Source organism: Salvelinus alpinus, chromosome 4 (assembly GCF_045679555.1).
Source record: "Salvelinus alpinus chromosome 4, SLU_Salpinus.1, whole genome shotgun sequence".
Taxonomy (NCBI): Eukaryota; Metazoa; Chordata; class Actinopteri; order Salmoniformes; family Salmonidae; genus Salvelinus; species Salvelinus alpinus.
Window position 1 is genome coordinate 56,214,116 of NC_092089.1, and position 24,502 is coordinate 56,238,617.

At 43.5% G+C, this 24,502-nt stretch overlaps 1 protein-coding gene across 1 annotated transcript; it reads right to left on the reverse strand.

The window, feature by feature from the left end:
• Nucleotides 1–348: 348 nt before the first annotated feature.
• On the reverse strand, nucleotides 349–23,709 carry LOC139574000 (transforming growth factor beta-2 proprotein-like). The gene is made up of 7 exons (XM_071398067.1): nucleotides 22,417–23,709; nucleotides 7,406–7,569; nucleotides 4,081–4,213; nucleotides 3,851–3,961; nucleotides 3,324–3,492; nucleotides 2,800–2,953; nucleotides 349–2,514 (listed from the first exon to the last, which is right to left on the reverse strand). The coding sequence occupies exons 1-7, from the start codon at nucleotides 22,760–22,762 to the stop codon at nucleotides 2,356–2,358; spliced, it is 1,236 nt and encodes a 411-aa protein (XP_071254168.1). The 5' UTR covers nucleotides 22,763–23,709; the 3' UTR covers nucleotides 349–2,355.
• Between the last annotated feature and the right edge of the window lie 793 nt (nucleotides 23,710–24,502).

The window sequence follows — 24,502 nt, forward strand, 5'->3', positions numbered from 1 at the left end:
TCGTTCCCTTAGTCAATATCTGGCAGTTACTCTTCTGGAGAGTTATTAAATTCTGGCAAATACTGTAAATGTATATTCATGGAGTACTAACAACGTGCCATTCTAGCTTACCTCCATAGCTTTTCACAGTAAGAAATAGAGAGAGATGCATTCAGTGCTTGTGTTGGAGATGGAAATGACAGCACACTCATGCAACATAAGAAAATCATAATGTTATTGTGTTGCTCAATGGGAGTGTAAAAAAAAATCTGTTTTTGAAACTTCTCTCTCAATGTTTGATAAAATGTATGTAATATCACGCTTCGTTTAACACAGATTAACAGAAAAAAGAAAAGGCGAATTGTGTTATTCCCTTGTAATTTAAATAATTTATTTACCACTAGAGTACAACAACAATAATGTGTTACAATACATCATAGTGGGTCAACAACAACAAAAACATAATTATCATAAACAACAACACCGAAAAATAATAGCTCTATCATGACAAGATTGGTGCCTCGCTCCTCTTCCTGGTTTTCCAGGAAGTCCACTGGCGCGGGTGCCCAAGGGGGGGTGGGGTTAGGGGCGGGGTGGTGTCACCTACACTTCCTGCTCTAAGTCACATCATCAACACTCCTCATTTAATAAGGGGGAAGTAACGACTAATAAAAAATAAAAAACAGAATCAAAATAGCGTCAGTGCAATTCTTTGTATCCAACAATTTTTATTTCTACAAAGGACAAAAACCTATGACTGAATAATGGCTTTACACTTTGAGGGAGGCGGGCGAGACGAAGCTTTTCAGATGCAAATGAGCAGATATAACGCTGGTGTCCATAACAACTACTGCACACCTGTAAATATGACCTTTTGACCTCCGACCTAAAGTAATCTCAGACCTAATGGAATGGTCTCAAAGGTTCATGGACAATCTCTGAACCAGGTCACATCTACTGTCCATTCTCACCTATTGTATCCCTTCTCTCGAATTATCACTACAACACTACTATACCTCCCTAACTAATATACCTCCCCATTCCTATACCACTGCGTCATATAGACAAGGACAACCCTGTTCCAATAAGAACAAACCAACATATCCACAGAAATCTTAAATGTGTGTTTATGGTGACATACCTTGTGTGGTTGATGGAATCACTGTTGGGCTCCCTAAAGCATTCAAGATTCAATGCACAAGGTAAACAGAGCTCAACACTACTTTGGGACACTTTTTAATTTTTTAAAATAAAAATGTCAGAACTGTTCATTCCAGCAGTCTGAATATGTTGCCTGCTGCAGGGTTCGGGATGGGTGTGTGCTTTTTTGATGAGTATGCCTGTGTGAGGATGAGTCTCTGTTGAAAAGGTAGGCATACTAGGTGTGCTTATTTTCTTTCATTCTGTCTCTCTCCCGCTTACAGTCTCCCGCTTACAGTCTCCTAGCCTCTTTCTGCCTTACGTGGCTGTTACAGCACATATAAACAGCATATGGGATGCGATTATAACATGACTATGTTATAACATATTAGTAAACTGACATTGGGGAGTGGATTCATCCACCACTTCTCGAGAGAGTTGAAAACGCGTTGGGTGCTAACCATAAAACACTGGATTTTAAATAGGCAATACAATTATCAAAAAATCAAAACAAAATATAAAATTACAATAGTTTCAAAAGGATGCAAAACGAGACAAACAAAATCAAGGAGATGGCTTGCTTTGAATGTTGAAACCGGGGGGCGGTCGCCTTTGTTTCTCAGACGTATTATTTCACATATAGACACGTATACTTTTTTTCCAGTGTTTGCCGTACTCTTGCGTCTTTGTGTGACAAGTGTGTGAGGTGAGGCATGTTAACAGGGCCTTTCTAAACACAAAAACACAGGCACGCCTGTACAAAAGCCACAGCTGTGTGTGTGTGTGTGTGCACATGCGTGTGTGTGTGTGTGTGTGTGTGTGTGTGTGTGTGTGTGTGTGTGTGTGTGTGTGTGTGTGTGTGTGTGTGTGTGTGTGTGTGTGTGTGTGTGCATGGTTGTTTCGGGAGACATGTTTTCTGTACCTAGATCTGCTCAGCACCTTTTCCACTTGTGCTTGTAGGAGATCAAATATGTCTTTACAATAGTGCAGGAGAGTGATCGTGTGACTGACTGTGTGAATGTACAGTATGTGTTTGTTGATGAATGTGTGTATGTGTATATGTACAGTATGTGTATTTGTGTGTGTGTGTACATGTGTGTGTACATGTGGGTGTGACTGAATGTGTGTGTACCCAAGTGTGTGTGTGTGTGTGTGTGTGACTGAATATGCACACGTGTATGAATGTGTATGACTGAATGTGCGTGTATGCACATGTGTGTTGCCTTGTAACAGTTCCTAGCTGCACTTGCAGGACTTGACGATCATGTTGGAGAGCTGCTCTATCTTGGGGGTCTTGCCGATGTAGTAGAGGATGGTGAGAGGTTCAAGATCCTGAGACACACAGCAGGGCGAAGCTGACGCCTCCGGGTTGATGGTGTTGTACAGACCTAGCACCTGAAGCGAAGAATCACACACAGAGGTCAAGTATGAGGCTTGATGTTGACAAAGGCAATGGTCTTTGACCAGTGCTGCTTGAAACTATGAAAAAAACAAAAAAATAGGAATGAGACGATCTACAGAAGAACTCCACTGCACAACGCTGCCACAATGATCGCTACGCCACACTGCTACTCTCACCACTGCTCTACACTACCACTCTGACCTCTGCTGGCTCTAAACTGTGGATTATTTGGATTATTATCCTGTGGATTATTTAACCTTTGACCCTTGACTTCTCACCTTGGAATGCTGGGTGTCAGCGCTCCATAGATAGGGACAGGCACCGGCGCAGAAGTTAGCGTTGTAACCCTTGGGCTCGTGGATCCACCTCCAGCCTAGATCCTTCTTGAAGTCGATGTAGAGCGACCGCAAGCAGCAGTTATCCTGGACGTTTCTGTGTGTAGGAAGACCGAGAGAGTTAGGAGTGAGGGATGGATACGGTTCTGTGGGAGCCACACGTGTGTGTGTGTTTGTCTGTGTGTGGGGGTGTGTGTGTAAGAGAGTGAATACATGCATAGCTGTGAGCAGAGAGAGTTCTGCAATAAGAACAATTGCCAAGTGTGTGTGTGTGTCTGTGTGTGTGTCACTGAGAGGGTGAACTGCTGACAGAGAAGGTAACTATTTACTAGGTATGTAACGTATCTATTAGGTGTGTGTGTGTGTATGCGCACATGCTTGTGTGTGTGTTGAGTTCCCGACAGCAGAGTGGTGTCGGGGTCATGTGAGAATCAGTGGGATCAGTAGAGATAAGTATGGGTCAGTACCTGGAGCAGAAGGCAGCGTCCAGGGCTCGTTTGGAGCGGTGGCTCTTGTGCTGGGACTCCAGGCGGTAGGAGGGCAGCAGCATCATGAGCAGGTGTGGAGCCTGGGCGCTGTGGCGCCGCTTCCTATACACCTTCAGGTCTCCGCTGTGGTGGAAGCTGTCATCTATACCTGTCAATCACACACATACATATCATCAATATTCATCATGTTCATACAATGTCAAATCAAGTTAGGGGAAATCAAGTGTGACATTTTAAAGTGGAAATGACAAATTTTTTTAGTAAAAAAAAAAACTTGAATACACTACAATTTGCATTTCCTGCTGCACAGGAAAATTCTCTGTGACACTTAAAAATTTCAGACTTGATTTTCCCAAATGAAAAATGTATCAACCCCTTCAAAACTGTCCATAATAATTCACATTTCCTGTTGCTGCAGGATTCTTTTCCTGCTGTGAGAAACTGGTCAAATTAAGATAGCATCTGTATACCTGTAGAGTAACACACATATACTGTCCAATACATACCTGCAAAGCGGGTTTCCAGCTCCTCACTCTTATTGGGGATGATGTAGTTGTTTGAGGGCACAAACGTGCAGCACGGACAGTGCAAGCTGATCTTGAATCCACTGTTTCTGTCTGGGGGGAAAAATAGACAGGATTGTTCATATACAACAGGCCAATGAGATTTCAGCAACATGTACTGTCTGATCAGTGATTCAGTTGTAGTATAGGAGGTAAAAACCTCTGTGTCCTACCTCTGTGAAGCAACCATTCACTGACTGCCTCTGTCACGTCAAAAGACAGCCACTCCCCCTCCATGCGCGTGCGTACCACCTTGCTGTCGATGTAGCGCTGCGTCGGGGAAGCCAGGTCCTTGTGACTTAAAATCTGTGGAAACACATCAAGCGCACAACACAAGTCCTATGTATGAGAACAACCTGGAGGGAAATTCTGGTAAGTCCCAGAAGTCACTCCTGGTTCAGTTACTCGGGTCTAGTAGTGGTCCCCCCTGTCCCCCCAGTCTCCCAGACTGCTCTCTCCCTGATTGATTGAGCAGGTCTAGGAGGAGCCGAGCTGGGCCGGAAACAGATGCCGGACAGAGCGTTGTTATTCTGCTGTCCTTCATAACCATGTATTGATGTTGGCCATGCTCTCCTTAATGTGAAAAACACTGCTCCTCTACTCCACCACTGTCTGCTACACCACTGAGATCTACTGCTGCTACAGGGAAGCCTGACGAGAGACGCGAGAGAGGGAGGGAGAAGAGGTAGGGGAAAGGCGAGAGAGAGGCAGAGAGAGAGAGAGAGGCAGAGCGAGAGAAAAAGGAGGTTGAGACCAGTCAAAATCTCTGAAAAGTAAGCCTACAGAGACTGTGGCCAATTGCTTACAAACCCTTGAGATGAGAGACAGACATTTTTTTATTTTTTTTATTTCACCTTTATTTAACCAGGTAGGCTAGTTGAGAACAAGTTCTCATTTGCAACTGCGACCTGGCCAAGATAAAGCATAGCAGTGTGAACAGACAACACAGAGTTACACATGGAGTAAACAATAAACAAGTCAATAACATGGTAGAAAAAAAGAGAATCTATATACAATGTGTGCAAAAGGCATGAGGTAGGCAATAAATCGAATAATTACAATTTAGCAGATTAACACTGGAGTGATAAATCATCAGATCTAGTAGGGTCTAGATCATCAGATCTAGACATGGAGGGCCCATCGACCTGGATGGTCACTTACTTCAACATATCTAGGCCCTAGCTATCTTTCCTCTAGGCCCTGGTTAGTCTTCACTAGGCCCTGGCGAGTGAACCATCTCAGGGCCCGATCACTCCTCAACAGTCATGGCAAAGAGAAAACCTTCCTAGTAGTTAATGTATAGTATCACTGTATCTCTGAAAAATACATAATTATGATAGGCTCAATTCCACTCTGTATCTGAATGTGTGTGGAACTACACACATCGGCGTAAGGTTTTGGGTGTCCAGTTCATGTACAGCGCGACTTGAATGTATTACTGAAGGTTGTCAGTTGATCTCCTTGGAGAAACTCTCCCTGGTTGTACCGGCTCTATCCGTCCTCCCTCACACGCTTTCAATCGCCTGTGTTCGCGTGAGAAAATCCTTCATGTTGAGCTGTGTTTAGGCCACCTGTCATTCACCCTGGCTGGACATAAACACTACCACGCCCTGGGAATGGGCTGGTGCCGACGGTCCTACACTGTGTGGAGGCAGTAGACATTGGGCTGGCTGGGCCGGAGCGCAGCCCTCGGAGACTCAGCACCGGGTCTAAATCATCGCTCCTCTCTCGACTCACAAATAACGCTGGACTGATCCATGAGCCGCCCGGCTCCCGACACTACTGACTAACACATTTCTAACAGGCCCACGCTGAGCTTCATAATGTGTGTGTGAGTGCACGCATGTACGTAATTTAGTGGTAAGCATTACGTACTGGTGTGAAGTGGTAAAACTTGGGGGATTAAAACAAAAAATAGTATCTTTGTGGAATACCACCATATTGTTATTCATGCTATGTCAAATGTGCTAATAGAGACACAGTATGTATATAGTATGGAGTGGTTGAGTAAAGAATAAAGGAAAATACACACCATAATGTACATCAGCCGTGCACAGTAAATCACCTGCTGAGTGCCGATGAATGGTGGCGATTGAACATGTAGAATCGTCGGGAAATTAACAGAAAATTACAGCTGTTGTTCTGTGGTCAGAGGTGATAAAATGGCCACTCACTGCTTTTAATTCGCTGGCACGTTCTGTTTTGTCCTTAAGTGGAAATGACACTAGATCCAGCTCAGAGTGGTTCATCAACTAGGTTTTCATCCAATTGGCGAAAGATTTTCATGCAAATATTCTAAAATCCGCATAAAAACAATATGCACATTCTCCCACCGGAGATGTGTTTCCATAAAATGGACTTGTTGTGGATAAAAAGCTGTGCGTGATGACATAGTGCACATGTACCGAATAAAAAAGTAAAATGGGTTTCCAATGCATTTTCAACTCTACTGATGGTTTTCTCACAAAAGATGTTGGCGTTATATAGCGAGTGTGCCCACTCTGGTATTGACACATGCGCTCTAGCCAACAGCTCGCAGATACACTGCGGTTAGGCCTATAGCCTACAAAACGAGATTATTATGGACAAAAGAGCAAGATCATTTGTATTTGTCAAACGCCAAGCATCGATGATCACGTCACCAAAATAAGACCCTCTGTATTTATTGGAAAGGAGCATCAAGCTCATCACATTGCACTTTCACCAACCTGTGAAGTTCATCTTAATTGATTTCATCTGTAACCTAATAAATTGCATGCTTTCCTGGAGAAGTCGTAGTGGGAGTACCACACAACATGTCATCGTGTCACTCCAAGTTTACTTCAATATGATGGTTATTATATCAATATTGGTGAATAAAAGCATTTCCACCGACATTTCTCGCATAATTAATTATACTGAAACAAAAAGATGGCAACTTGTCTAGTGTACTTTGTTCAGTCTACATTTGGTAAGTTTACTGAAAAATGTTCTGTTTCCATCAGGCTTGTCTTACATTTTTTATCCAACATGTACAGTACTTCACTCACATAAAAAGGTTGGAGTGGCGTCACTACAGACTTAGGTTCGAACCCAGGCTGTATCACAGCCGTGATCAGGAGTCCCATAAGGCGGCGCACAGCGTCGTCCGGGTTAGGGGAGGGTTTGGCCGGGGGGGGCTTTACTTGGCTCATCACGCTCTAGCGACTGCTTGTGGTGGGCCGGGCGCCTGCAGGCTGACTTCGGATGTCAGTTGAACGGTGTTTCCTCTGACAAATTGGTGCAGCTGGTATCCAGGTTAAGCGGGCGGGTATTAAGAAGTGTGGTTTGGCGGGTCATGTTTCGGAGGACGCATGACTGGACATTTGCCTCCCGAGCACGTTGGGGAGTTTCAGCGATGAGACAAGATCGAAATTGGGGAGAAAAAGGGGGTTAAAAAAAATCTAATACACTAAAAAAAATAAAAAAAGTTGGATGGATGGAAACCTGGTTAGAGATGAGGACAGAAGGGAGGTTTACCTGGTACAGCTCAATCCTCTGTTCAGACACGCGGGCCTTGGTGTTCTGGAGACGGAAGACGCGTAGCTCAGCCTTGACCAGGTTTGAGGCATTCTTCTCCATGGAGGTCACGTCGAAGGTGAGCCGTCTGTAGTACGGGTTGTAGTGCATGGGAGAGATGACATCTGAAATACAGGAAGGAGGACGAAGTTTAGCAACACGACTGACGATTGTGTTTGTGTGTGTGTAAAGACAAGACCAATCCAAATGTAATGGCTGACAGTGTGGAAATTCTTCCCTACTTTTACTCTTCCCCAGTTAATTCACTCACTGTGTTCAGTTGAGAGGTCATAAAAAGGCAAAATGACATTCACTCTCATCTTTGCAACTTCAAAGAATTATCATAGTTTCTCTATGAGAAACCACAGCAGTTATCAAAACGGCTCACACACCAGATTAGAATTGATGCCATTCGCTCTCTTGCAATGTTAAGACACACACATCTCCCTGTCTCTCGCGAGGGTCACTTGGGGGTAATGCTGCAGTTCATATGGTTCCTATAGGAACCCGGTACTATCATAACACTCACTGAATACTCCCGAACATGTGTGTAGCTCTGTGTAACTATCTGATATGGGATCTGCACAGTAGTACTGTAACACTCACACACAACTCAAAACCATGTGTGGTGGAAGCGTGTGTTTGACAGAAGCTTACACAGTGGAACCGGGTGACACACTTAACATTGACAACCCTGTGTGTAGTGGTGCGCCTGACAGCCGTGCTTGGGCGCAGAAAGTAATGCAACACACGTAATGTTGGGAACCATGTGTGCGGTGGTGTGTGTTTGACAGTTCCCTACACCACGGTGTATTAGGAGGCCCGGAGCCTTAAATTGATGGCTGCAACGTTAGGCAGAAGCCCAGGATTAGCCAGCCACCATGGTTTGTTTAAAGAGAGTATACAACCGCAACGACCATCAAGACAGGAGGGAGAGAGAGGAGAGAAACTGCTAAGCAGTTGTGCTTGGAGCCGGACCTAAATGGACAACTACAGACAAAATACAATTTACTTTACTCAACTCTGAGATAAATCAGTTGAATTATAATAGCTTGCGTGTGTGTGCAGTTTGTATGCGTGTTAAACACAAAGCTGTGACAATGCTCTTGTGTCAGAGGGACCATGGGTGAGGTGACTGTGTCTAATGTGACCTTTGACCTTCTTAGTGAGATACCCACTCAGGTCTCTCACAGGCACTTACCAAATACCCGTCCCAGCGTCATGTTTCAGAGCAGTTCCTGTCTTTTTTATCAGTCTATCAATCTTTCTTCTCTCTCTCTGTGTGTTGCGCCAGTGACCAATGGTCTGGGCGCGCCAACACTAACCCTTCTCTGTGTGACCAGAGAGTCAGATGAGCCAAGACTAACTACGCTCTTGCTCGCTTCCTTCCCATCCGTCAACAGAGAAAGTCACACTTCCAAGTCCCAATGGGCCAGCTTAAGGCGGTGTGTAACTTATTCACAGCAGCGCTGCCTCATGAATGAGGCCGCTGTGCTTAACACAACACTGGCCGCATTGACCGAGGGCACAGGAAATAGTGCAGCTGGACTAACCACAATGAACACACACTCACCTAATGTACAGGTCTGGATATCCATTCGCACACATACAATCTATTTGCATACACTTCAAACAGACATACATACCCCCACCAGACACGCCACAACGTGTTTCTTCATGGTACCCAAACCAAAAACAGATTTAATGCATTGCTCAGTTATGTATAGAGCCATGTCATCGTGGAATGCTCTTCCACCAGATGTTACTTAAGCAAAACGCAAGTTTAGCTTTAAAAATACATTGTGCATCACAGCGCCTCCTCTTTCTAAAGATGTAATTTAACTGTACTGTATTTAAGAATATGAATATATGAATTGTGTGTAAAATAGTATTTTTTTGGTCTCCACCTGTCTTTCCTATATAACTCTTATTTAATAAATAAAAGGTATAATTTAATGTATCTTGTCTATAACTGTTCTGTACTTCGTTATGTATTTGTACGTTTTATGTGGACCCCAGGAATAGTAGCTGCTGCATGTACAGTAGCTACTGGGGATCGTAATAAACTAAACCAAACACACGCAAGCACACACAAAGATACTGTATATCCGTTATGTACACATGGAATGCTCTCTCACACACAACTACTGCACAATAGGTCCTTTCACTCAACAAAACATAAACAGTCAAGCAGACACACACAATACAGTAATACATCCTCAAGTCAACTGGGGAATTCTGGGTGACTCAATAAGCTGGTTGACATGAGGTTCAGTGGCAGAGAGAGAGAGAGAGAGTCAGTCTGACCACGGTAACACTGATTTATACGAACATCACACCAAAATGATCCACCACAACTGGCGCCGCTGTGGTCTGACTGTGTGCACTGCACCCGGGCTCATTCAGGGAATTGAGACGCGAGGAGGCAGTGGTGATGTCACACATGGAACGGAACACACCAAGCGCAGGCTCATTGGGAGGGGGTTGGTTAGAGGGGCTGCACTATACTTTCATTAACCAGACCAAGGCCTCCCTTCTTCCCCCTTTCCTCCCAGAGGGGAGCCTGATGTCACATGAGAGCTGTCACACACAGCGAATAGACAGCCCCCCTGATCCCTCTCATCGTTCCCTTCATTACTCATCACTTCCATGACGTTACAGGCCAATGACAAAATAGTCAGGCATGTGCTGCTGGGAGAAAAATACTATACTGCCCCCATGTATATTCAGAAGCCAAGCAATGATTGTCATGGACTTTTCAAAAATAAACAACAAGCACATAGTTTTATTTCTTATCACATATTTCAATCAGGCAAGTCAGTTATGTGGCAAGTCACATACAAGAAACTGAAGGAGGAAAAAAACTGGGCTTATCTTTCAGGGATCACACTGTTTCATAATAATACACCATGAATGTCTTCCTGTGCGGGGAGGAAGAACCCTGTCCTGGGATACTTCCAACATCAGCTTATAACATTTATTCATAACAACCTTCGGAAACATACAGTGCCGGAAAGTATTCAGACCCCTTGACTTTTCCCTAATTTTGTTACGTTTTGCCTTATTCTAAAATGGATTCTAAAATATATAATAATCAGCAATCTACACACAATAGCCCATAATGACAAAGCGAAAACAGGAATTGTATGTCGAAGGAATTGTCTGTAGAGCTCCAAGACAGGATTGTGTCGAGGCACAAATCTGGGGAAGGGTACCAAAAAATGTCTGCAGCATTGAAGGTCCCGAAAACACAGTGGCCTCCATCATTCTTAAATGGATGAAGTTTGGAACCACCAAGACTCTTCCTAGAGCTGGCCACCTGGCCAAACTGAGCAATCAGGGGAGAAGGACCTTGGTCAGGGAGGTGACAAAGAACCCGATGGCCACTCTGACAGAGCTCTAGAGTTCCTCTGTGGATATGGGAGAAACTTCCAGAAGGACAACCATATCTGTAGCACTCCACCAATTAGGCCTTTATGGTAGAGTGGCCAGACGGAAACCACTCCTCAGTAAAAGACACATGACAGCCCACTTGGAGTTTGCCAAAAGGCACCGTATAGGCTCTTAGACAATGAGAATCAAGTTTATATGGTCTGATGAAACCAAGATTCAACTCTTAGTCCTGAATTCCAAGCGTCATGTCTGGAGGAAACCTGTCACCATTCCTACGGTGAAGCATGATGGTGGCGGCATCATGCTGTGGGGGTGTTTTTCAGTGTCAATGACTGGGAGACTAGTTCGGATTGAGGCAAAGATACCGACGCAAAGTACAGAACAATCCTTGATGAAAACCTGCTCCAGAGTGCTCAGGACATCAGACTGGGTTGAAGGTTCACCTTCCAACAGGACAACAACCCTAAGCACACAGACAAGAGATCGCAGGAGTGGCTTCGGTCTCTCAATGTCCTTGAGTGGCCCAGCCAGAGCATGGACTTGACCCCGATAGAACATCTCTGGAGAGACCTGAAAATAGCTGTGCAGCAACGCTCCCCATCCAACCTGACAAAGCTTGAGAGGATCTGCAGCGAAGAATGGGGAAAAACTCCCAAATACAGGTGTGCCAAGCTTGTAGCGTCATACCCAAGAAGACTCGAGGCTGTAATTGCTGCCAAAGGTGATTCAACAAAGTACTGAGCAAAGGGTCTGAATACTTATGTAAATGTGATATTATATATATTTTTTCTTCTAAAAAACTGTTTTTGCTTTGTCATTATGAGGTATTGTATGTAGATTGATGAGGGGGAAAAAACAATTCAATACATTTTAGAATAAAGCTATAAACTAATAAAATGTGGAAGAAGTCAAGGGGTCTGAATACTTTCCGAAGGCACTGTATATACCTGCTCACCGAACATCTCATTACAAAATCATGGGCATTAATATGCTCTCCTCACAAGTGGAGTCCTATAGAGTAGTGGTTCCCAAACTCTGGCGTCAGCAGAGGGTTCGCGGGGGTCCACCCCCTCTCACAATATACAGCTCTGCAAAAAATTAAGAGACCACTGCAAAATTATCAGTTTCTCTGGTTTTACTATTTATAGGTATGTGTTTGGGTAAAATTAACATTTTTGTTTTATTCTATAAACTACTGACAACATTTCTCCCAAATTCCCCCCCAAAATATTGTCATTTAGATCATTTACTTGCAGAAAATGACAACTGGTCAAATTAACAAAAAAAGATGCAGTGTTGTCAGACCTCAAATAATGCAAAGAAAATATGTTGACTAGCGTTTATCTTGGGGGAATTACATTAAATATGCATCTTTCCCACGGCTCCAGAGCCGGGAGGACTGTGAACTGCTCAATGTCTGCTGTGCAGTTATCTAAACAGCAGAGTCACAGGGACCTGTGCCAACCAATGGAACCCCTCCCAGCGTCCTTCACTCCTCACACTGTCACTGACCTCCACTGACCCTACACACACTTCCTGCACCCTGGCTCCACCCCCTTGCTTCCTGTCCCCAGAGCAGTTCCAGAACTGCAGCCAGCATCATCTTTGTCTTTTAATGCACTCCAGACATGCAGGTTTTATAAAGTACACCGTGGTGTGTGTGTGTTGCCCAAACTCTCTCAGTTTATACTGTAATGACACTAAAACTGCCCTTAATTGCAGACTGTTTGTCAAATAGTGATGTGTCAAGCTGTGTCTGACTTCTACTTTAGAGAGTGACATTAAGGAGAGGTTTTTTTTACATGAAAGGGACTTTATGGTGCTTGGCACAGGTCAGTGAAACACCTGAAGTGGGCAAACATTTGACCTTCGAGAAAGGAAAAAACTATTTAAGGCCGAACTGTTAAATTTGGAGTTGGTCTGTGCTGGTTTCGGCTGAGCCCACTGCTCCAGCAGCACTTGACTTTGACTCCTTTTGCTAATGGTCAGCCAATAAAAATGTCTGCACAGTTTTTACACTATTTTAAAATCTCATTCAACAAGCTCTTTCGTCTCCTTAACTGAAGACAACTTGATTTTTCCTGTCCTCACTCCCTGATAATAAAGAGTGAAAATCATTGAGAAACAGCTGAAGAGTGCCTACAAAAGTTTAAATACCTAACTCACAAGGTTCTGCTCTGGAGAAAACTTGCCTGGTCCCAGATCTGTGTTTGCTGTCTTGCCAATGATCATTGTCATGCCAAACATTTAGCATGACAACAACCCAAAGTTAGCTATACAGCACAAGCAGATCTGGGACCAGGCTAAAAACTGCAGTTTCAATAAAAACCTGTGATACTATCACAGGCTATTAGGATTTCATAACAACACCTGCAAATGTTTTTGCAGATAAATTGGCATAGTGCATGCAAACACAGTCTCACACACACACACACACACACACACACACACACACACACACACACACACACACACACACACACACACACACACACACACACACACACACACACACACACACACACACACACACACACACACACACACACACACACACACACAGGGGGATATTACAGGGTGTTTTGTGTAATATTAAAACATTTGAGTTGCCTGGAGACCTTTATGGCATAACATGTGGCTTTAATAAAATATGACATTAAGTGGTATATATTTTACGAGGAGACATTCATTTTCTTTATTGTTGGAATGGTCCTACAAGCCATGAATTACCAGGAAAATATCAAAATGTTTGTTCAGATTTCCCAAAAGTCTGATATATGACTTTGTAAAATTACTGGATGCAACTGTTTGCTACCTCAGAGTCATTTTCACCATTTGAAAATGGAAATTGAGACCAAATATTGGTTTGCAGGGCCGGGATACCGGGACAGACCGAAGGGAAAATTATTTGACCTACTTTGGAGAATTTCTCACTTCTGTAAGACATGCTCTCAGATTCCCCAGGCTTACTCTATGGACGGACAGTCTGTTCTCTCTCACACACACTGGACCGGCAAGTGGTACCGATGCACCAAGTCGGGAACCAACAGGACACTGAACAGCTTCTACCAGGAGTAGCCATAAGACTACTAAATAGTTAACCAAATAGCTACCCAGACTATCTCAGGACTTTACAGTGCGACCATTTACTCACATATGTGCCCAAACATTTTTCTGTGCAACCTATAATTTTTATTTATTTGCCTTAAATATTTAACATTGTGCTTCAACATTTCTTTGTGTCCGCCTACATTTTTCCACTTTTTTTTGTAAAAAAAAGTCAGCGTAGAGTATCTGCATTTGCAGTATCTGCATTTGACCCTCTTGCACTAACTCTTTTGACTCATCAAATACGCTGCTGCTGTTTATTATCTATCCTGTTGCCTAGTCATTTTACCCCTACCTATATGTACATACAGTTCATTCAGAAACTATTCAGACCACTTGACTTTTTGAAAATGTTGTTCCGTTACAACCTTATTCTAAAACTGATTAAATTGTTTTTTCCCCCCTCATCAATCCACACACAATACCCAAAATGTATTACAAAGAAAAAACTGAAATATCACATTTACATAAGTATTCAGACCCTTTACTCAATACTTTGTTGAAGCACCTTTGACAGCAATTACAGCCTTGAGTCTTCTTGGATATGACGCTACAAGCTTGGCACACCTGTATTTGGGGAGTTTCTCCCATTCTTCTCTGCAGATCCTCTCAAGCTGTGTCAGGTTGGATGGGGAGCGCCGCTGAACTGCTATTTTTAGGTCTCCCCAGAGATGTTCGATCAGGTTCAAGTCTGGGCTCTGGCTGCGCCACTCAAGGACATTCAGCGACTTGTCCCGAAGCCACTCCTGTCGTTATCCAGTTGAAAGGTGAACCTTCACCCCAGTCTGAGGTCCTAAGTGCTCTGGAGCAGGTTTTCATCACAGATCTCTCTGTGCTCCGTCCATCTTTCCCTCGATCCTGACTAGTCTCCCAGTCCCTGCCACTGAAAAACATCCCCACAGCATGATGCTGCCACCACCATGATTCACCGTGGGAATGGGGCCAGATTTCGTCCAGACGTGACGCTTGGCATTCAGGCCAAAGAGTTCAATCTTGGTTTCATCAGACGAGAGATTCTTGTTTCTCATGGTCTGAGATTCCTTTAGGTGCCTTTTGGCAAACTCCAAGCGGGCTGTAATGTGCCTTTTACTGAGGAGTGGCTTCCGCAGAGGAACTCTAGAGCTCTGTCAGAGTGACCATCGGGTTCTTGATCACCTCCCTGACCAAGGCCCATCTCCCCGATTGCTCAGTTTGGCTGGGTGGCCAGCTCTAGGAAGAGTCTTGGTGGTTCCAAACTTCTTCCATTTAAGAATGATGGAGGCTACTTTGTTCTTGGGGACCTTCAATGCTGCAGACATTTTTTGGTAACCTTCCCCAGATCTGTGCCTCGACACAATCCTGTCTTGGAGCTCTACGGACAATTCATTTGACCTCATGGTTTGGTTAAAACATTATCTAAAAACCTGTCTTTGCGTTGTCATTATGGGCTATCGTGTATAGATTGATGAGGAAAATGTTTTATTTAATCAATTCTAGAATAGGGCTGTAACGTAACAAAATGTGGAAAAGGGAAGTGGTCTGAATACTTTCCGAATGCACTGTATCTACCGCAATTACCTTGTACCCCTGCACATCAACTCGGTACTGGTACCCCGTGTATTGTTGTTACTCATTGTGTATTTATTCTTGTCTTATTATTTCTTATATATTTTTCTCTCTGCATTGTTGGGAAGGGCCCGTAAGTAACCATTTCACTGTTAGTCTACACCTACAACTTGTTTTACGAAGCATGTGACAAATAAAATGTTATTTGAGATGAGGAGACGTGGAGAGGAGAGAGAAGATAGAAGGGAGGGAATGCAAAGGTGAGCGGGAGAGAGGGAGAGACAGATCCTGTGTGGAATCAAGACGACCATCTGAGGATGAAAAAAAAAGGCATGAGCAATGACAAAGGAGAGAAATATTTGTCAAGAAAAGGTAACGAAGAGGTCGAGGAAAGGAGAGGAGAGGAAAGGAGAGAGGAGAGGTAAAGTCGACTGGCTGAGAAAGTCAAACTTGACAGATGGAATAGGAGAACAACGAGACAGCGATAAAGAGAGAAGTCGAGAAGGAAACAGGGACAGACAAACAGGAGATCACAGAGGAAAGAGTGGGGGGAGAGTGAGAGTGAGAGTAAAGGGGAAAAAGACGACAGAAAGTGAGAGAGAGAGAGGGAATGTGAGACGGAAGAGAGCTCCCGCCTGTCTCGTTCCCTGCAGACGCCTCCGCCCAGCCACTCACCTGCCAATAGCAAATTGAAAACAACTCTGCACATAATCCCTGGGAACTAAAAATACCCGGTGCTTTGAAGCCCCTTCCACGAAGGCCTGTCAGTCTCCAAAGGCCTCTATCCCAGCAACAGACCAACACACACACACAGAAATGTATATACACACATACACAGAAACACAGAGAGAGAGAGAGAGAGAGAGAGAGAGAAAGAGAGAGAGAGAGAGAGAGAGAGAGAGAGAGAGAGAGAGAGAGAGAGAGAGAGAGAGAGAGAGAGAGAGAGAGAGAGACTCAGATGAGAGGGGCTTTTGGGCTTCAGCCACCAGTCAGACACATGGTCCCTCTCCACTGTTGCTGTATGGCAACCAGAAAACAAGCAAACTAGGTAGCAGCATAACAGAGCAGCGATGGAGAAAGACGGGGAGAGATAGTGTAAGAGAGATATATAGAGAAAGGGGGAAGGAGAGAGATACCTCATGGCGGTGTGTGTATGTTTGTGTTTGTGTTTAAATGTGTGTGTATGAGAGAGAGAGAGCAAAAGAGAGCGAGAGAGGGCGAGCAAGAGAGGGCGAGCAAGAGAGCGAGGGTGTGCATGCATGCTGGGTAGCAGTGGCCTGGTCCAAACTCAGTGGGAGAATACCTCACCTCATTAATCGCTGAATACATAAACCTTCGGAACACTATGACAGACACAGCAATACACTATCCTCTGCTCGGCGATTGCGTAACATTACAAACCGCAATCACACATTCAACAGTCCCATAAAACGTGCCTCTCTGCAGGACACATTCACTAAACTGCCCTCCACTAACATCAGAACTAGCTCTCACTCCCTCCTACTACTCTCATGTTAGAGTATCATCTTACACGGGAACCTGTCCCATTGTTGTAAACAATACGAAAAGTTGTCGGAGAAACAGCTGTTATTCTTTTGCTTACTCTTTCTCTCTCTTTCCCCGGTATCTTTTTTTAATCTTTCCCTCGGTTATGCAATGCTGCTTGGCCACGGTTGTCCTCCAGTTCAAATGGCAGCAGCGTCCAGGTCTTGCGTAAGTCTAGCGGAGGATCGAGTCCCATTCTCAACAACAATCCCACAGTGCTGCTGCTGCTGATACCTCCTGGCTCTCTGTCTCTCCCTCTCCCTCTCTAAGAACACCAGTGAGACATCAACAGGGTGCACAACAGCAGAGAAACTGACACTGACAAAGACCTACTGCAGATACCCCAGTCAAAGAACTACACAACACCAAGGCTACATGGCATTATGATTCCATATCCAACACAGTTTCATTATGATAGAACTCAGCTCCATGACACAGCAACAACATAGCCACCAGTATAAAGAAAGACAGGATTACGTATCACAGCCATATACCTGAAACAGGGATACTGGGGAAACACATTGACTATGGGAGTTGCTTTCAGACAATATCCCTTCAAGACTGATGTGCAATTGCTTGAGGTACAGTGGCACCAAACCCAGGAAAATCACTCTCCCTTGAAACAGCTTGGTGAAAGTCAGATGCAGCTAATAATAGTGGCAAACACAGCGTGAGCGCGAGGCTTCGTCTCGCCCACAAATAGTTCAAACGGGCCCGTTCTCCACAGTGTGTTTGTCTTCATCTGTTTGGCTGTTGTTTGTACAGCCCTCTCCTCACGAAGCAGCAACACACGCACGAACGCACATGCGGACACACGCGCCACAAGACCATGGTATTTACCGAAGTTCAGGGGAGATAGGCAAGAGTGTTCACTTAAACTAACTAAACACAATCCATCACACACATCGAGCCACACCAGGCTCAACACATACAAGGCTTTCAACATACTGAGCTAACACATCCGAACACACAAACACCAGCAGTCAAACAGAAACTAACAAAGATGCTGATATTATAGAAAAGGCCCAATGCAGTCAAAAACTAGATTTGCCTGTATTTCATATTTCTGCACTATGAGGGAATAATACTGTGAAAAAGTGCAAATGATGACAACGGTCTTTTAGTGTAAGAGCTGTTCAAAAGACTGCCTGAAATTTCTGCCTGTTTTGGTGGGATGGAGTTTTGACCTGCCTGGTGACATCACCAGGCGTTAAATTAGTTAATAGACCAATAAGAAAGAGAGTTCCAAACCTCTCTGTCAATAACAGCTCCTTTTCCACCCTCCCCACTCAGACCACTCCCAGACAGTCCTAGAGAAAATCTTGCTTGAGAAATTGCTCTTTGCTAAGAAGCTATTTTTGTTTCTTTTTGACCATTTTAATTGAAACCAATCTTAATTGTTACCCAAAAATGATTTGATATTGAGATAAAAACGGCTACATTGGACCGTTACCATACTAGACAGGCACACAGACAAGAACACAAGCACATACAGTACCAGTAAAAAGTTTGGACACACCTACTCATTCTTTATTTGTACAATTTTCTACATTGTAGAATAGTAGTGAAGACATCAAAACTATGAAATAACACATATGGATTCATGTAGTAACCAAACAAGTGTTAAACAAATCAAAATATATTATATATTTTAGACTCTTCAAACCAGCCACCCTTTGCCTTGATGACAGCTTTACACACTCTTGGCATTCTCTCAACCAGATTCATGAGACAGTCACCTGGAATGTATTTCAATTAACAGGTGTGCCTTGTTAAAAGTTAATTTATGGAATGTATTTCCTTCTTAATGTGTTTGAGCCAATCAGTTGTGTTGTGACAAGGTAGGGGTGGTATAAAGAAGATACAAATAAAGAAAAACCTTTGAATGAGTAGGTGTGTCCAAACTTTTGACTGGTATTGTACATGCTTGAATGCACACAAGCACACATGTAACACTAACACGGGCGGACACACACACATGCATGCACACAATACACATCATTAAATCTTAATACAGGCAGTGCTATTCATAAATGTGCATTTGTCTTTAAGTCCTATGTAAGTCTGACACTCTCTGCCTCCCATAATACAAGTGACACATCCTTCCTGCAGACAGTTTAAAAAGCTGATTAGAAGTAATTCTGTAACTCAAACACTTGACACATACACACTGGGCTTTTCTAAAGTGATTCAAACCTGCCATAATGCATTTTATTTTAACCATGTAAAGTTTAATGTTCAGAACCTGTTCGAAGTGTCATGTGTTATCGAAAGGCTAGGTAATTAGTGCTCCATTGAATCGTCACTACTAGATAAAGGCAGAATCAACATGTGGTCTCTATTTACATTGGTACAACAGGTAGATGCTTTCCACAGACTGTGTTAGCTCCTTAACAGCTGACTTCTCTTAAAACACTGAAATGTTTGCCCAACAACGTCTCATAAATTGGAAATAAGTCAAGTTATTTGCTGTGAGTACAATATATCAATGTCTAATGCATTGAGTGTAGTTTAGATAGTGTCGTAAATTGTACTACACTACGTACAATGTACGCTTCTATTCTACAATGTACATTTCCAAAGTTAACATTAATGTAAATCAAATGCTATATATAGTTTAATACAAACACTCCCAGTGATATGACTAAAATCATGGGAGGAATAGGCTGCTCTGAACGAGGATTGCACTTCTATATTGAACAAAAATATAAATACAACATGTAAAGTGTTGGTCCCATGTTTCATGAGCTGAAATAAAAGATGCTGTGTACATGACATCATCTAAATCCCATTTTATAAAAGCAAGCAACACATATAGTTTAAACATACATACACAAATCATAAAGACAGCTTAGTGTAATACACAAACCATGTGCCACAGTAAATGGAATGGCAAAACTATCCCCCAACAGACACACACACACAAACACAAACACAAACACACACACACACACACACTAGGGTCACTGTGTTCCTGGAAGCCTCTAGTCCACAGGAGAGCTATAACACACTGGAGACATACAATAACTTATAGAGTAGGCAGGGCTATGCTAAACAAGCATTTATGTATAGGGCAATGAGGGCATGCTAACAGGCTAATGTACAGTCCATTATGAACGAGACTAATGCAGCATCATGAGAGACTGTCCCATGACATAGCCTAGGTGACAAGGTTGAAAAAGACGCAGCAAGCACACATGCAGGCAATGCATGCAGCACGCACACACACATACGAGATTGGGAAAGGGGGGGGGGGGGTGAGAGAAGGCAAACATTGGGAAGAGTTTAATTGGGGGCCAATGAGTATCAATGAGGGGCAAAAATGAGTGGGGAGATGAGAAAAAGAGAGGACGAGATTGGGATGGGGGAAGGATAGGTTATCTTTCTACCAACCACTCCACAGCCCAGCAACAGTGGGTCTCCAGCTGGAATTTTCCATGGAGCAAGTGGCAGAGCAGAGCCCAGGGCAGCATTCAGTATTATATGTACAATGCCTGCTTGCTGGTTTAAATAGTGCACTGTGGGCCCTGCCAGGCTTCTCTCTCTGCCCCCACTATGCCCTCCCCAAACCCCACCCATCTCCCCCCCTGCTCCGGCCGACTCCTCCCCTCCACAGCCCATCCTCTCCCCCTTTTAGTGCGAGTTACAGTGCCGTGGTGCCCCGCAGTGCTGCCTCTGAGGACTTCCTGGCGCCCTACCAAATAAGGTTGATACCCTTGTGCGTTTGTGTGTCTGTGTGCATTACTAGCTGGCAAAGACATTCACACTTTGACACTGGATCACACACACACACACACACACACACACACAGTCAACTGTTAAAAAAAGAGCCACCTGTATCGTCTTTGGCTGTGCACTATGGGACTAACAACTGGTGGTTTGACTCCCTCTCCCTCTCTCACGTCTCTCTCTTTGTCATCTTTCTTCCCAGGAGCTAGAGTGGAGCAGTGTCAGAAGTGAAAATCAAAAAGGATAAATTAAAAAATAATCTGTTTTTTTTCTCTGGATGTTGACTCAGGATTATTTATACCCTAAAAATGCCTTCCTGACTGCGCTTGGCACATTGCCTGATCTATTCATATTTAGGGTATTTATACAACGGGCAGGGCCAAGGATAATATTTAATGCAAAATATACTTTGGGGGCATATAAAATATATCCTAATTAATGGCACAATAGCAGTGTTCAATACTATTATTGTGTTTAGACAACCATAACTTTGAAAATATGAATGACTATGTAAAAATGTAGTTATTAACACAGTGGTTTATTACTTGAAAGCATTGGGGGGGTAAAAGCAACTTTAAATTAGGTAATTGTAGTGACTCTGGGAGGCCAGGTTTAGCAGTCCCAGACCCCTATTAATCCAATCCAATTTGGGAGTGTAGGTCACACAAAACACACACACACCATTCTCTCAATATCACCCCCTGCCCCCGGAGACGAAAGGAATAAAACTTGGTATCTCAAAACTGTTCTGACAATATATTAGATTGCCCTCCTCTTGATGCTTTATAGCAGTCAGAGAAAACAGGAATTCAGAGGCGTCCACTGAGAATAAGAGGTTGTCACTGATATAATCCACTCTTTCAATGTGATATAAATACTCATAGGCCTCTCTATGTGTTAATGAGTCATTTGCCATTGGTGCTCACCCTGTCCCTATCTACACAGCAGCTCCAGGCTGGAGAGACTCAGGCAAGGACACGCTGAATTAACATAACATTTGGGAATACTTTCGTGTTAAGTTACAAATGTACTCACATACGCAATACAAGGTACTCCTTCTTTAGAGTGTAAGTCTTGGATCAGTGTTTCATTGTAGTCTGTTTCTACTACCTCATAACTATGCAATAACACATTGTCAAGCCGGTGCCGGGAGTCAGCCTAGAAGGAAATCGATCTCACGAGAAGTTCATGTCAGGCAACTTCTTTCGATGACCGCTCTAGCAGCACAGGCCCGCATTATCGTTGTTTTACCTGCCTGGATGCAACAGTGCCAGGAATAGTTTATATAGTTTCCACAAACACACATGATGACATATATAAAGGGATGGCGATCTTTGAATACTTTGCAGATAATACTACCCACTGGGCAAAAACGTCTCCACGTCATTTCAACCCAACAACTCACAGTGGAAAACTGCAGTCATCCAACTTTTAACCTAAATCCAATGACATGGTGACATGTTTTGTCGATTTCACTTTAGTTGACAACTCAACCAAATGTAGATCAAAACTATACATTGAACTGACTTCTGTGCCCAGTGGGTAATTACCGGTTATTGGACCTTTTAAATTATGCCTTTAACCATAACGTTACACATGTGCGCAGGCGCTCTGGCACGTATTCAGGCGCGCACACAAACACACACACTTACTCTCAGAGGGGTAGGGGGGTTGCATGTCGATTTTGTGAACCTCTTTTGCATAGTACTCCTCCTCGCTTCGTTGGCGCTCACACGTTGCTGCCCGTTCGTTGGCTTTCTCCTGCAACAGGTCCCTCGTGCTGTTATAGATGGCGATGATATCCCGCGACACCTCCTCTGGCTTGGGGTATGTCTCCGGGGGGCTCGTGAGCTTCAGCTTGCTCAGTATCTGTCCCCGGATGGCTTCTATGCGCTTTTTCATAAACTGATCCATGTCCAGCGTACTGCATGTAGACAAACTGACGGCCACAGTGGCTAAATCCAAGGTCAGGAGAAGACTTAAAACGCAGTAGTTCATTGTGAACTCTAAAAGTAGACTACAGCAGCGTCTTGAAATATTGACAAAAAAATGATAAAGCGGCCTTGGAAAGGGAATTTAGATATAACAGTAAAAGGGAATATAAACATGAAAAAAATGCCAAAATATTTGATTTTTTTTACAACTAAATATAGGCCTACACACTTAACTACTTGTAGCCTAAATATTGGGAAACGTGGTCGTTTTGTGATCCCAGTTTCAGCACAGTTTTTCAAATTGTACCTGGACATCCATTTAACAACCATGGAAGGGAAATAATCTGTAAAATCCGTTATACGGGCAGCGGGGAGCAGACAGCAGCAGTAGGCTATGTATATTACCAATCACTTCACAATAAACGCATACTAAACGCGCGTAACGTTACAATTGTCCAAACAAAAAGACCGAATTGTGGCCATTAAATGGCAATCAAAGTTCAATACAAAAACCTTGAAGTAAAACAAACTACAACCAGCTAGCTCGCTATCTCCAGTTGTACAGAACAGACGTGTAGCCTGTGGGTTAGCGCACACCTCCACCGCATCAGAGCGCTGCGAGCTTTCCAACGGTGGCCAGTAACGCGCTCAGCACAAGTCCGTCTTTGATTTCTCTATCTCAAGATCAAGATGGGCTTCGCTGAGCAGTTGCATCGCGGTTCTTGACAGAAGAACATACAACAGTGCAAAAATCCACCCGTCCTGGTACTCGCAAGGTGTCGTCTCGAGGAGATATAACCTATTAAAGTTGTTATAACGCATGTGTTTGGTCAATATAAATGGAGAAAGTGCAGGATAATTTAAATCAAAAGTATGGCAAGTACGTTGAAGTATAAAGATAATAATTCCTTTTAATACAATGGTAAACCGTTAACGCGTTCCTCCATCCCTTCTTGCTGAAAATCGGTCCACAGAGCTGATGTTGCCAGTGGCACAACAGCATGCGGCCGGTTGTAGAGGGATATTTATAAGACTTACTTAACCACGTGCTCCCCCTTCTTCAAATTGATGTTGTGGTCGTCACTTTCAGACCGGGGGACTCCTTCAACTTCAGGTTACGAGACGATTTATTGTAACGAGTGTTTAGTGTGCCCATCCGGACAGTGCAGACAGTGCAGCGGGTAATGTCCCTGCGCGCAACCACGGGGTCCTAACGCCAGATAGTTAATTTGGCGTCCTCTAGCTAAATAACCATATTCACAAGTACGGTGTAAAACACACTTATTTTGCTACCGCATTACGCAATGGACAAAGTAGACCAGAAATATTTTAAGATTCGAGTTGGGATGGCTCGAAAGAAACATTTTGCAGATGAAAACTCAGAAAATACAAGAACATACAATTTAGCTTCCTGAGAAATGATATGAACTGGATAAATAAATTATATAGGCTGATTTGATTTGTGGGCTCTGGGTAAGCCTTTTCATTTCTCAATCCTCCTCAATAACATGACAGATGTTGGCAAGAATACTGCTTCCCGTAGGTTTAAATAACTTCAATAAAAAACAACATCACTACTACAAGGTGTTATTTTTTATGCCCATTCTTTTTAAAACCCTTTATCCAGCTCTTAAATGGTGGATGTTTAGAATGGTTCTCCCCTGGGTCTTTGTCAGGGAGTGGTACATTACAGCTCTCTCGTCATCCCTGCACCTGTTTTAGGGGGACTGTACCATGTCAGCCATGAGAGTCCATGGACATTCCCGCATCCACTCTATTTTTCAATTTTCTTGTATTCTCACTC